This window comes from Zingiber officinale, chromosome 8B, assembly GCF_018446385.1.
Source record: "Zingiber officinale cultivar Zhangliang chromosome 8B, Zo_v1.1, whole genome shotgun sequence".
NCBI classification, from domain to species: Eukaryota; Viridiplantae; Streptophyta; class Magnoliopsida; order Zingiberales; family Zingiberaceae; genus Zingiber; species Zingiber officinale.
In genome coordinates this window covers 5,343,646-5,359,305 of record NC_056001.1, presented here as the reverse complement: position 1 = coordinate 5,359,305, position 15,660 = coordinate 5,343,646, and the positions used below count along the sequence as shown (strand labels likewise).

The 15,660-nt window shown below is 36.3% G+C and overlaps 1 protein-coding gene across 1 annotated transcript; it reads left to right on the top strand.

Annotated features, from left to right (window-relative positions):
- Window positions 1-11,985: 11,985 nt before the first annotated feature.
- Window positions 11,986-15,248, top strand: LOC122015749 (subtilisin-like protease SBT4.3). The gene is made up of 10 exons (XM_042572770.1): window positions 11,986-12,078; window positions 12,170-12,261; window positions 12,347-12,438; window positions 12,513-12,750; window positions 12,879-13,389; window positions 13,636-13,706; window positions 13,806-14,021; window positions 14,115-14,226; window positions 14,378-14,591; window positions 14,710-15,248. Exons 1-10 carry the CDS (start codon window positions 11,986-11,988, stop codon window positions 15,246-15,248), a joined length of 2,178 nt encoding a protein of 725 aa, XP_042428704.1.
- The last annotated feature ends 412 nt before the right edge of the window (window positions 15,249-15,660 follow it).

Below are 15,660 nucleotides of genomic sequence, written 5' to 3'. Positions count from 1 at the left end.
CATAGTTATGTATTTTCCCATCATTGGGAAAGCTAATGTACAAGTCATGTGCATTATGCCCAAGGAACATGATGGGATATTGGTTTTGAAAATGTTTTTAAAATATTTTTGGAAAACCTTGGTTAAGGCTATCTTTTGATAGTAATCACCATTGAATAGTTAGACACAAACTTGAAGAAAACACTAAAGTTTTTGCAAGTTTTCAAGTTTGTGTCAATCTTTGAAAATATGATGTATTTTCATAGAAAGCTATTTTTCCATGATTAAGTATGCCCTAAATAATGTCTACACGAAATTTCATGATTTTTGGATTTGTGTAGAATTTTCTAGGGGTTTCTGAAGTTGACTGAAATGGAATTTCAGCAACTATCAGAGCTCCGATCGATCCATGGATCGATTAGAGTGCCCGAATCGATCCGTGGATCGATTCAGAAGGCAATTCTCCCACGAGCAGAAGCTCGCTGGATCGATCAGCCGATCGATCCAGGTAGTCTGAATCGATCAGTGGATCGATTCAGAAAGGTTCAATCGATTGGAACCCAACTCCAATCGATCCAAGTTGCTGATTTTGGCTGGGAAGGCCTGATTTCAGCATATTTGAACCTCTTTGAGTCTAGGTAACCATTCCAAACCCCTAAAATACATTTGTATACATACAAAGGGTGTTTTCATGTGAAAACAAGGATGGATTGGTTAAGGAAGGCTTCATTGAAGTTTAGGTTGAGGTTTGCTTCAAATTTTGAGTATTTGAACCTCAAAATTTCTAAATTTGGGTTTCCTAAAGGTTTAGGGATTCCAAGTCATTGTTGGTGCAATGACAGAAGTTACCACCATGTCTTTAGGGGGAGGGACTCTTTAAAGGCATGAAAATTATTTTTCATGAACCTTGGAAGGTGGTTAACCTTCTTTAACGAAAATGCTCATGTATGAGCTTTTGAACTTGAAATGGGGAGTGGATATCCTCATTATTTCAAGTGGGAACTCACGTGGTTAGAAAATGCTCAAGGTTGAGTATTTGTCTACATTGAGGGAGAAGTGAAGGATAAATGAAGGGTATGAGACCTTCATTATCGTGTTGATCACAACGAGTGATGTTGTGAACAACGATGAGCAACTCTTCAGGGGGAGAGTCTTTCAACAATGGATTTGTTGAAGTATACCCCAAATTGAGGCATGGGTTGGTGTGTGCCTAAAGATGGGTTGAGTGTGCCCTACAGGGGAGTTTGATGTGTGCCAATAGGGGGAGAATGAAAAGACTAGTGAAAGGGAGTAAGTTAGGCTTTCATTATCTAAGAGGGAGTTTGCCCTCTTAGGGGGAGAATGAAGAGCTTAACTTATGCTTTCATTACCAAGTGGCATGAAGAATGAGGCTATGGGATTAGCCTAACTTACATGTGGTATTGTAAGTGTTATTGTGGTATTGTCAAACATCAAAAAGGGGAAGATTGTTGGTGCAACATCCCTCAGGTCAAGGTTGACCTGGTTGACCAAGCTGAGTCTTGGTTTGAGTTTAGATGTTTGACAATAAGATGTTAATTGAAGAAGAGTCAAGTAGGTCAAGGTTGACCGAATACTTGACTGGGAAGTCCTAACTGGGATGCTAGGCAGATGGAAAACCCTAGTGAGTGAAGCTAGGTGAAAGTCCTGGTGAGTGAAGCCAGGCAAGGGAAAATCCAGATGGATCAAGGATGATCAGACATCTGGTGTTGGGAAGTCCAAGTAGGTCAAAGGATTGACTGGATACTTGGCACGAAGAGATAGGTCAAAGGATTGACCAGACATCTTATGGAAGTCCAAGTAGGTCAAGGGAGTGACCGGATACTTGGCATGAATAGAAAAGTCCAAGTGGGTCAAAGGGATTGACCGGACACTTGGTGGGAAGTCCTAGCAGGTCAAAGGAGTGACGGATGCTAGGCATGATGTACCAACAGGTCAAGGTTGACCGGATGTTGGTTTGAGAGGCTTGGAACTTGGTTTTGGGCAAAAACAAGTGTTGGATCGATCAGTGGATCGATCCAGGCCTTTTCTAGCGAACAGAGAGCCTCTGGATCGATCCGTGGATCGATCCAGATGTCTCAATCGATCAGTGAATCGATCGGGACGATGCTGCTTCGCGCGATAAGCGCTGGATCGATCCGTGGATCGATCCAGGCGTTTTTCCCAGAGCACAGAGGCGCTCTGGATCGATCCGTGGATCGATCCAAAGCCTCCCCGATCGATTGGGAACATTCGAATCGATCGGGATCCGACCGTTGCGTCGGGTTTATAGCCGCAGGCGAACGTTGTCTTCGGCAGCTCTTCTCCGATTCACTCCAGATCTCTCGCCAACTCCTCCACAGCGCTCTCAAAGATCAGATCGCCAGTTCTTGAAGGATCTTGGAAGCTTTCCAAGTCAAGAGGCGGATCAAAGGCAAGAAGAGAAGCTAGGGTTAGGGTTTTCTGTACTCATTGGCTTCTCCGCCCTCGGTAGTTACCGAAAAGGAGTGTTTTCATAGTGGAGGGTGCGTGCGTGGTGTGGATCCTTGGACTAGTCACCTCTTGTGAGGTGGATACCAAGTAAACCAACCATGTTAGCGTTGTGTGATTGTTTCTTTGTATTTCCGCTGCACATCTTTGAAGAAACAAGCAACGTCGAGCAACGAGCGAACGCGACGAGCTATTCCCCCCCCCCCCCCCCCTCTAGCTACTTTTGGTCCTAACATTATTTACCTTCCTAACCTTAGGTGTGGTAAATCTAGCATGAGGAGGAATATATTTGCCCTTGCTTCTATCATTCCTCCTAATCTCATGGCAATTAGCATTTGAATGATGTACCTTATTTCTAACATGCTCTTTACCATTTCTAAAAGGAATTGCATCATTAAATGTTACCTTGGGTTTGCTCTTAAAAGCTCCCCCTAGACTTGTGCTTCCTCTTCTAACTTTGATTGGCCTTTAGGGCATTGACTCCGGTAATGCCCATTTTGATTGCATGAGAAGCACACAATGTGCTCCTTGCTCTTGCGTTCCGTGGGACCAATCTCCTTGGGCTTCTCCTTGCCTTGGGTACTACTTTGCCCTTCTTCTTGGCCAATTTGGGGCACTTACTCTTGTAGTGCCCATGCTCCTACACTCAAAGTAAATGATATGATTTTTATTATTCACAATGTAATTTTCTATACCTTTGCTTGTAGGGGTAGCACTCAATCCTCCATTTGATTTATCTTGTGTTGTGGAGGTGGCATCATCATCTTCTTCTTCTCCTCTTGAGGGTGTGGGTGCTTCCACCTCTTCAACTTTCGAGGATGTGGATGCTTCCACCTCTTCCTCTCTCGAAGATGTGGATGATCTCTCATCTTCCGTTTCCTCTTCTTCCTTCTCCTCCTCGAATGTTGACCTCGTGTCAACATTGGATTGGTCCTTCTCCTCTTGGACCACTGAGCCCTTCTCCTTGGGCTCCTCCACACCTTGGAATTGTGTAGGGTTCTCATGATATGCAATGATCTTTTTCCAAAGATCACTTGCACTTGTGTATTCACCTACACTCACAATAATATTAGAGGGTAATAAGTTTAACAATATATTTGTTACCTCCTTATTCGCCTCTGCTTGCTTCCGTTGTTCCTCGGTCCAATATCGAGGACGGAGGCGCTTCCCTTTCTTATCCATTGGAGCTTCAAATGGGTCCTCCAAGACCACCCATGATTGGAACCAAGTCTCCAACCTTGTCCTCCAAAAATTGAAGTCTTCTTTGTCGTACGGAGGTGGAATTCGGATGTCCCATCCGAGAGGTCCTTCACTCTCCATCTTCTTCTTCCTCTAGCTTCTTGCTCTCTTGGCGGTTAGTCCGTAGAATAGCGACCTCGCTCTGATACCAATTGTTGGGACCGAAATGTAGCTAGAGGGGGGGTGAATAGCTCGTCGCGATCTCGTGGTTGTCGTTGCTTGCTTCTTGTGATGATGCGCAGCGGAAAATACAAGAAACAACACACTATAACGCTAACACGTAGATTTACTTGGCATCCACCTCAAGAAGAGGTGACTAGTCCAAGGATCCACACACCTTCCACTATGAAAACCCTCCTTTACGGTAACTACTGAAGACGGAGAAGCCTTACAAGCTCACAATACAACAATAAGCAAGAAGGAAGCCAAATACAAATAACTCTTACAAGATTTTATACAATAAAACCCTAGCTTCTTCTTCTTCTTCTTGTCGTAACTCGCCTCTTGACTTGGGTGTGCCTCCAAGAATCTTCAAGACTGGCGGGGAGAGCTGTGGAAATCTCCCTTGCAAGCTCGTGTAGAAAAGAATGAAGTTCTACCCAAGAAATCGCACGTCAATGCATTTATCTGCACCAACGGTCGAATCCCAATCGATTGGGGAGGCTTTGGATCGATCAGTCGATCGATCTAGAGCGCCTCTGTGCTCTCTGAAAATCCCCTAAATCGATTGCCCAATTGATTCACTATGTTTCGTACGATTCCCAGAGATATCGCACAAAAAACCAACCTCCCAATCGATCAATCGATCGATTGGAGGCTCCCAATCGATCGGTCGATCGATTGAGAGGCTTTCTATGCGATCGACAAGGGCTCCCAATCAATCCATGGATAGATTGGGAGAAACCTTTGTCGCGGGTGCTCTCCCAATCGATCAACCGATCGATTGGGCATGAGCCAATCGATCGGTTGATCGATCCAGCTCTTGTGGACTTGCCCAATCAAGTCCAAAGCCCCCTAAAACCAACATCCGGTCAATCCATGACCTGTTGGTACATCATGTCTAGCATCCGGCCACACCCAACCAACCTCGAACTAGCCTTCTAGCCTCCTCCATCAACCTTGTGTCCCTTGGATATCTCCCATCCTTCACGCCTTGCCTTCAGGAGCTTCCTTCGGCCTCATCCTAGTTGTCGGATTATACCACCATACTCGACCAACCTCGAACTAGCCTTCTAGGCTCCTCCATCAGCCTTGCGTCCCTCGGATATCTCCCCATCTTTCACGCCTTGCCTTCAAGAGCTTCCTTCGACCTCATCCTAGTTATCGAGTTCTCTTTGCCAAGTCACACTAGGACTTATCTTGCCAAGACCACATGCTTGGACTTACAACCTTTGTCAAAATCACACTTGGACTTTCCAATTGCCTGGCTCCTCACCAGGACTTTCTCCTTTGCCAAGATCACACTTGGACTTTCCAACTACCTGGCTCCTCACCAGGACTTTCCGACTGTCTAGCTCCTCACCAGGACTTTCTCATGCCTAGCTCCTCACTAGGACGTTCCCGTTGCCTGGATTCTCACCAGGACTTTCTCCTGCCTAGCTCCTCATTAGGACTTTCCAAATGCCTAACATCTAGTGAGGACTTTCTCAGTCAAGTCTCCTGTCAACCTTGACCTACTTGACTTGTATTCTCATCAACCTGATCAACCCTTTGATCATCTCCATAACCGGAGGATTGCTCCAACAATCTCCTTATATTGTCAAACATCAAAACTCAAATCCCGACTCATGTTTGACTCAACTCAAGCTTAGTCAAACTGGTCAAACTTGACCTAGGGAAATTGTCCCAACACTAATGACCTATAATATATAGCAAGAAATACAGAGCATTAACAGATAATATATATAAGTTTACGAATGAGTTATTAGATATACAAATAATTGAGCTATGATTTTTCTGAAGTTATAGATAAAAACAAAATTTACTCAAAATAAAAAGTAGTACCTTATATAAAAAATAAAGTTCATAATTTTTTATATTAAGATAACAAAACTTACCCATCATCAACAAGCAAAGTCCTCATTGTCATTGTCATACTCATCACGTCGTCGTCTTCCTCCTCCTCCTCCTCCTCTTCCTCTTCCTCTTCCTCTTCCTCCTCCTCTTCATCATCAATTTCATTTGCATCCACATTTATCACTATTGCTTCGCTGGGATCTCGTAATGGTGGAATAATATATTCCTTGGTCTGAAAGATATTCATAACTTTCTCTTGCTGATATGCAATATCTTCCTAACGTGCTTCAATTTTTTTTTTTTTTTTTTGGTGCTTGCGTTTTACAAACAGCCCATCAATCAATTTTGTCACATTTCAAACTAGGATATGAAGCATAGAATACTTGAATTACTTATTGTTACAACACAAATGGTTCATATTCCTTATACAATCTCTTATGATTTATTTTAAGATTCCTCTGACAGGGTCAAATCAGCAACATATAAATTTTATAACTCGCATTTCTAACCCAGGATATTCTACCTCACATTTTTGACACAAATTCATTGCAGATTCTGCAAGGAATTTTAAAATTCATCATAGAATTGACATTTTTTTAAAAAAAAAACTTTTTGAAGTCCGTTGACGTATATAAAGGGCTATGAATGACATAAAACAAGTTCCTATATGTTCTTATAAATCCCTTGATCATAAAAGTACCCTTAAAAATAATTTGACCAACTATATTTTTTTCTTCAATTGCTAAATTAATTACATGCATGTAAGACTTAGTCAAATTTCTATAAGAAGTTATAATTTAACAAGTTACACTTATTTTGAAATATTCAAAGATGGTTGAGGTACCTAGAGAGATTGGAATGAGATGACACCAGTTCCTATAGATTTTTGTAAATCCCCTGATCATTTAAATGCCCTCAAATATTAATTTTACATAATATATTGAGATTGATAATTTTTTGAAGGCGATTAACATTTTTCAAACACCATTGCACCAAAAACATTACCAGTTGGGTAAAATTAGTATTTGAGGAGATTTATAAAATTAGGGAATTTATAGGAACTCATAGAAACTGGTTTTATCTTATTCCAAGCTCTCTAAGTAGCTCAACCCTCTTCGGATATTTTAAAATAAGTGTAACCTGGTAAATTACAACTTCTTATAAAAATTTGACTAAGTCTTACATACACGTAATTGATTTAGAAATTGAAAAAAAATATAGTTGGTCAAATTATTTTTTAAGAGTATTTTTATGATCAGGGGATTTATAGGAACTCATAAGAACTTGTTTCATATCATTTCGAACCCTCTAGGTACGTTAACCGGCTTCAGATTTTTTTTTCAATTCTACTATGAATTTCAAAATTCGTTGCAGATTCCGTGATGAATTTCAAAATTCATTGCCAAATTGATATATATATATATAACTTTTTGAAGTCAATTAAACTACCTAAGACCTCGGAATTATATGAAACTAGTTCCTATTAGTTCCCATAAATTCCTTGATTTTATAAATCTCCTCAAACATACCCAACTAGTGATTTTTTTGGCACAAAAGTATCAAAAAATATTAATCACATTAAAAAAATCACTAATCTCAATGCATTAGCTAAAATTAATATTTGAGGACATCTATATGATCAGAGGATTTATAGGAACATATAGGAACTAGTTTCATCTTATTATGAGCTCTTTAGGTATCTCAACCGGTATTGGAAAGTGCATTTTTTTTTAAAAATGTCAATTCTACAATGAATTTTGAAATACGTCGCAGAATCTGCAACAAATTTTAAAAATCATCACATATTTGCGATGAATTATGAAATTTGTTGCAGATTCTGCAACGAATTCCAAATTTGTTGTAGAATTGATAATTTTTTATATATAAATTTAATTTTTTTTAAGCCGGTTGATGTACCTAGAGAGCTAGGAATGACATAAAACTAGTTTCTATGGGTTCCTATAAATTCCTTAATTTTATAAATCTCCTCAAACATAAATTTTACCCAACTGGTGATTTTTTTTACATGAAGGTGTCTGAAAAAATATTAATCGCCCCTAAAAAAATCATCGATCTCAATATATTGGGTAAAATTAATATTTAAGAGCATCTATATGATTAGGGGATTTATAGAAATCCATAGAAACTATTTCATCTCATTCCAATCTGTCTAGATACCTCAATCGGTATTTGAAAGTATATTTTTTTAAAAAAAATTATCAATTCTGTAACAAATTTTGAAATGTGTCGCAGATTTGCAACGAATTTTGAAATTTGTCATAGATTTGCAACTAATTTTGAAATTCATTGCAGAGTTTGTGATAAATTTTAAAATTTGTCGTAGATTTAACAATTTTTATATATATAAATTTAAATTTTCTGAAGCCAGTTTAGGTACCTAGAGAGCTCAGAATGATATGAAACAGTTCCTATAAATCCTTTGATTTTATAAATCTCCTCAAACATAAATTTTACCCAACCGATAATTTTTTTGGTGAGAAGGTGTCTGAAAAATGTTAATCGCCTCCAAAAAATCACTGATTTCAATATATTAGATAAAATTAATATTTAAGAGCACTTATGATCAAGGGATTTATAAAAATCCATAGGAACTAATTTCATCTCATTCCAAGCTCTCTAGATACCTCAGTCGACATTTGAAAGTATATTTTTAAAAAAATAATTATGAATTTTGCAACGAATTTTGAAATTGGTTGCAGATTTGCAACGAATTTTGAAATTCATTGCAGAGACTGCGACGAATTTCAAAATTCGTTGCATATTTGACAAATTTTTTATATATAAATTTAAACTTTTCAAAGCTAGTTTAGGTAGTTCAGAATGATATGAAACTAGCTCCTATGAGTTCTTATAAATTCTCTGATTTATAAATCTCCTCAAAGACTAATTTTACCCAATAGGTGATTTTTTTGGCACAAAGGTGCCCAAAAAATATTAACCACCTTCAAAAAATCATCGATCTCAATATATTGGGTAAAATTAATATTTTAAGACATCTATATGATCAAGGAATTTATAAGAACTCATTGGAACTTATTTCATCTCATTCCGAGCTCTCTAAGTATCACAGACAATGGAAAGTTTATTTTTAAACAAAAAAATGTCAATTCTGCAACAAATTTTGAAATTCGTCGCAGAATCTGCAACAAACTTTGAAATTCGTCAATTCATCATAGATTCTACGATGAATTTCAAAATTCATTGCAAATTCTACAATGAATTTTAAATTTGTTGCAGATTCTGCGACGAATTCTAAATTAGTTGTAGATTTGATAAATATTTTTTATATAAATTTAAACTTTTTGAAACTGGTTGAGGTACCTAGAGAGTTCAGAATGACATGAAACAAGTTTCTATGAATTTCAATAAATTTCTTGAATTTATAAATCTTCTCAAATACTAATTTTACTCAACTGGTGATTTTTTTTACCATGAAGATGCCCAAAAAATGCTAATCACATTAAAAAAATCATCAATGTCAATATATTAAGTAAAATTAATATTTGAGTATATTATGATCATGAGATTTCTAGTAACCCATAGAAACTAGTTTCAAAAAGTCTAAATTTTTATTAAAAAAAATTGATTTCTGCTATGAATCCTGAATTCGTCGTAAAATTTGCGACGAATATATTATTCGTCGCAGAATGTGCGACAAATCTATTTTTCGTCACTGAATTAGTGACGAATTTAGGATTCGTCGCAGATTCAGCAACAAATATGGAAGTTGTCACTAATTTCCAATGAGTTTTGCGACGAATCATATTTTATTGCTAATTTGAGAAAAAAATATTTTTATCGCAAAATGGTTGTTAAATTATGATAATTTTTTTTTTGTCATAAATAAGTTATGAATAATTTTTGTCATAAATATTTATCGCTAAATTGTAATTTTTTTGGGTAGTGCTTAATAAATTATTTGATATCCATCTTGCTCATGTGATCGTCATGTCAATCAGCTAATTATGCTTCCCATTCTTCTCAAAGTTATATATATATATATATATATATATATATATATATATATATAGACACACTTACCTCTCCAACAAAGTCAAATATGAAAAAAAATTATAAAAGATAATTATGTCCTTAGCTTTTTGATTTATTTTTTTTGATAATCTTAGGAGGGAAAAAATATATTAAATTTATGTGAAAAATAATTACATGCCTTCGAGGTCAACTATTTAATTATTGATTAGTCGGAACGATAGTATACACAAGGAGAAAAACATACATAAAATGTATATATATATATATATAAACATCTAGTGATGGTGCCCTTCGTCACTCACTAGGATATGTGGTTAATGTCGGTTTGTCGATGTGTTCGCTCTTTGTATCTTGCAAACCAAAACTTGTCAGATGAGGGTTGACATTGTCGGTGCTATGTGAGGCTTGCGTACATGCATAAAAAAGCAAAAGAGCTTGAAGAAGACGAAGAAAATTTGCCTTCGTGTAAGAAAAGAAAATTATACCTTCACCAATTTTCGTGAACCCTTATATAATTGTGGACAGAGGCGGATCTAAAATTTTAAATTTAGGGAGAAATAAAGTAAATAATTATTACACAATGTGTTCGAAGGTTGCACGGTGACAAAATATACATTTTAAACTACTTAATTTTATTTTATTTGTATAATTAAGTATTAATATTTTTATATTGTTGGAGGTTACATACACTTTATTGATTTTAATTACTAAATCAGCAACTATACACATATTGAAAATATCAATTAGGGTCTTGAATTGTCTAAAATTAGTTCAGATAAAACAAAAGTGGATGTGAACTATCAATAAATTTAATATAATTTTTTCCTCTAAGATTATCAAAAAAAATATCAAAAAGACAAGAACATAATTATCTTTTATAAATTTTTTTCACATTTAACTTTAGTCAAAGGGGGTTAAACGTTATTTTTAAAATATAAGTTGATAAAATGCTACTTGATAGAAAATAGAGAGGGTTAAAGGTATTTTCCCTTTTAAAAGATCAATCACTAATGATAAAAACATAAACTAAATTAAAATGAAAAAAATTTAGCATAGAATAACTTTTTTTCATCATTAAAATTAATGACTGAAATCTAAATTGGTCCTTAAATAGTGACAAAATTTTTACATCAGTCACAAAATAACAATCAATTTTAAAGATGGACCACTAACAATCATTAATTATCAACCAATTTTATTCGATTATTAAATATGTTACAAATTGATAGTTTTCTTGTATTGTAACTAGGGGTGTAAATGAGTCAAGCTGGTCATGATCTATTCGAATCTTAATTCAATAAAAAATCATTTGAGCTCGTTTAATGAGGCTTATTAAAATAAATAAATTAAGCTTAAGTTTCACAATACTCGGCTAGTTAGCTCATGGTCATGCTGGTTAGTAAGCTCATGAATCGACTTTTAAATGAAAAAATTATAGTTTTAATAGTAAATTTTTACATTTTACACTCTACTTGTGAAAAATATAAACAAATATATTAAATTTATTTATTAGAATAAAATTATAAATTTTAATAAGAATATTATAATTTTCTTTAAATATATAATTTAGTTTTAATGAATAGTTAAATTTATAATTTATATTTATTAAACTTCTTTTGGCTCGATAAAAATTCGAATAAACTCGTGAGTTATGAACATATTCGTTAAATAAAGCTTGCGTTTGACTTGGTTATAAATGAGTCAAACTCAAATATTTAAAAGTTCAGTTCGACTTGATTACATCCCTAATTGTAACATGGGTAAAAATGTAGGATAAACTAAAAAAAAAAAAGGAAAAGTTTTTAAAAGACACATATTACTCAACTGAAAAGTTTTGCAACTTGATCAATTTATATGTTATTAAAAAAATTAACTATATGAAATTTTTATATAATGAAAAAAATATAAACAAAGATAATTGAGAAATGCCGTCTCTTCTAGCGAATTAATAGGTTTAAATCTCTATCGTAACAGAAATTAAAGATATATATCTTTGACTCATTCTCTAATTGATAGAATTATAAATATATATGATTAATAATATATATTATATCTCAACATAAAAAATGTGATCCATATGGTCGTTGCATCAACGTGGTAATGTTTAACAGTTAATACGTGTAAACTCTTCGTTAGTTGACATCCAATAGATAACTCATCAGCAATTTTATCCCTAAAAATTGATCCCTATAAATTAACGTTATTTCACCTTCAAAATGTACAGAAATAGGATTTTCCTTAGGAACTATAATGGCTTGTCCACCATCCTATCTAATTCCACTTGCACTTTTCATATCCTTTATTCTTCTTTTTGCATCAGCCTCATCAAATGAAGAAAGAAAGGTAATTACAATTATAAATTTACTTTGTAAAAATTGTTCTTTAATCTGTATTAAATCAATTAATATTACCATAAATGAATGACATATTGCAGGTTTATATTGTGTACATGGGAGCTCAACCCTCATCCCAGTATCCAACTCCTGAACATCATCTCAATTTGCTTAAAGAAATTCTCGTGAACAAGTAGGCAATAAGTTGATATACATTATTTTGTGAAAAATTATATATATTTTGTCGAATTTCTTGACTAAAACAATTGATAATGCAGTTCACCAAATGAGTCTCTGGTGTATAGCTACCAGAAGAGTTTCAGCGGATTTGCTGCTAAACTTTCTACTGATGAAGCTGCAAAATTGAGTGGTATATTGAGTAGTTTTATTTTGATGATAGATATATAATAAATGAATAATACTGGAAACATGAAATAATTGCAGGAAGGAAGGGAATAGTTTCAGTGTTTCCTAGTAAAATCCTGAAGATTCGCACGACGAGGTCATGGGATTTCCTCAACTTCACACAGACAGTTAATAGGAATCCCACACTGGAAAGTGACATCATCATTGGAATGTTAGATACTGGAATTTGGCCGGAATCCAAGTCCTTCAGTGATGGGGGATTGCGGCCGCCGCCGAGGAAATGGAAGGGCACTTGCGTAAATATAACTTGCAACAAGTATGCATATAAAATTTGATGATTTTAATTATAATTATTTGATTGAATTTTTGCTAATTAAGTCAAAATCTAGAATTTATGTTTAAAATTGTGACTAATATAAATTTATGATTGATTGAATAATTAAGCAAAATTATCGGCGCCCGTTACTACAATAGTCTAGGCGATTACACGTTCGACGAACCATCACCGCGTGACTTTGAAGGTCACGGGTCGCACACATCTTCCACCGCCGCTGGCCGGAGTGTCTCCCACGCTAGCCTCTATGACCTCGCCCAAGGCACCGCCCGAGGGGCTGTGCCATCGGCAAGGCTCGCGATGTACAAGGTGTGCTGGACGTTCGGATGCGCTGAGGTAGACATCTTGGCGGCATTTGACGATGCGATCTCTGACGGTGTCGACATCATCTCCGCGTCCATCGGCTCTCTCTTCCAAATGTATTACTTCGATGACTCATTAGCAATTGGTTCGTTCCACGCCATGGCGAATGGGATTTTAACATCGACTGCCGCCGGAAACATGGGGCCCAGTCATAACACGGTCACCAATGTGGCACCATGGTTGATGTCGGTGGCGGCGAGCAGTATCGATAGACACATAATTGGCAGGGTGGTCACCGGAGATAATGTGTCCACTTTGGTGAGTAATTATACAATTTAAAGATAATGTGATTTTGATCATATGCAAAAGTTCTGTTCATAGTCGCACTCCATTTCCTTATACTGATTAGCCATATTTCTTTCGTACTAATTATTTATAGTTTAGTTATTTTTATCATAACCACATTAAAGTAATGATTTTTTTTTTCTCTACTTGCATGAGAATTGGCGTTTAAATAATATATAAAATCATATTATTATTTATTATTTGAAACAAAAATTACAGGGAGCCGGTGCCAATACGTTTCCCACTGAAAAAAGCAATTACCCCTTCATCTTCCTACATGAAACTCAAGGGTACGAAGATATATAACGCTATCTTCTCTTCATAAATGGAACTAGCTTATATATTGTATTTTCAATTATCAAACTTGTCCACTGTTTGTTGTGTTTCAGGGATTGCACTGACCTATCTAAATATTTGGATGTGGTGAAAGGGAAGATTATTTTCTGCAACTTCTTCTATTACGGAACTTTTAATTATACAGGTTTTGAAGGAATTCTATGTAGCGATGACACTGAACTTGACTTTTCCTACTCATTTCCAAGACCAACAATTTTGCTCAGCACCGCGGATGGCCTCAAGCTTAAGCACTATATAAACAACACTGAGTGAGTGTTTATATTTAGTGTACAGAGAGAAAATATAGATGCTGATTAAATAATTTATTTAATCAATCAATGAATATATATGATCTTGGTCAGAAATCCAGTGGCTAACATCCACAAAAGTGAACAAGTTTTCGACCCCAGGGCTCCCCTGGTCGCTTCATTCTCATCGAGAGGCCCCAACCTCGTCACCCGAGACATCCTGAAGGTCATTAATTCAATATCCTTGGGTGAATTACGTACCTAATTCACACATTTTTTAAGGGATTTAATTAATATAATTGTTTAGCAGCTTTGGAAATTAAAATTTATAAATCTAGCTAGCTAGCTAGCTAATACATGTTTGATGTGTTTTGCAGCCTGATATAACTGCTCCAGGAATTGACATTTTGGCTGCTTGGTCAAAGGCTGTACCAGTGTCAGGCATCACGGGCGACACGAGGTTCGTAGACTTCAACATAATCTCGGGAACTTCCATGGCTTGCCCGCACGTCACTGGCGCCGCCGCCTACGTCAAGTCCTTCCACCCAAATTGGTCGCCGGCAGCCATCATGTCTGCGCTCATGACGACAGGTCTCCCGCCTAAACATTAATTATTTACCCGTAATTTGTTCTTCAATGTAACCTTGTATAATTAATTTGTGCATGGAAGCAAAATTTATCATTTTATCCATGTTTTATACACACACAGCTAAACCGATGCATCCTTCGGATACACAAGACCAATTATCATATGGAGCCGGACAACTGAACCCGGTGAAGGCCGTCGACCCAGGTCTTGTCTACGACGCTGGTGAAAGTGACTACGTTCAAATGCTCTGCAACACGGGCTACAACGAAACCCTGATTAAGATCATCACCGGCCACAACAGTTCCTGCCCTGCCAAGGCCAAGGGAAACGCGAGGGATCTCAATTATCCTACCATGGGCCTATATGTTAAAGACGGGAAAACCTTCGCTGCGAAGTTCTTGAGAACAGTGACCAACGTGGGCAGCGTCGGCAAGTACAAGGCGAAGGTCACGGCTGATTCCAAACTTAATGTGACGGTGAATCCTAGTGAGTTGGAGTTTTCGGAGTTGAATGAGAAGAGGCAGTTCACAGTGTCAGTTTCAGGCGTTCCATTGCCAGGGAACTCGACGGCGCCGGCGACGGTCATCTGGTCGGACGGAAAGCATCAGGTGAGGAGTGTGATGGTTGTCTACACCGACTTCAGTACAAGCTATGATTGAGGTGGTTGTCTACACCGATTTTTCATTCTTGATTTATCGATGTAAATAAAAGAATAATTAGATGATTTGGTAGTAAGACTAATCAATTTTATTTCATAAGAATTGTGGATCTGATAATCAGAGGTGTAAATTAGTCTGAACTGCCATAGCTCGATCAGATGCATTCATTTCCTAACAAATCAAGAAAATGGATTTATAAAAATAAAACATAAATTTAAACGAAGGCTAAGTAAGTTGAATAATTAAGACAAGTCAACTAGCTAGACATGTTACCTACTCCACTAACATTAACAATTTCTTTATTTGATCTTATTATAAATTAAAAACTTTAATTAGATGGAAGAATTAAAGGACACGTGCTTGATTCCCCTTCCATGAAAATTATACGAAAATTATACAACTGTTAGAAATT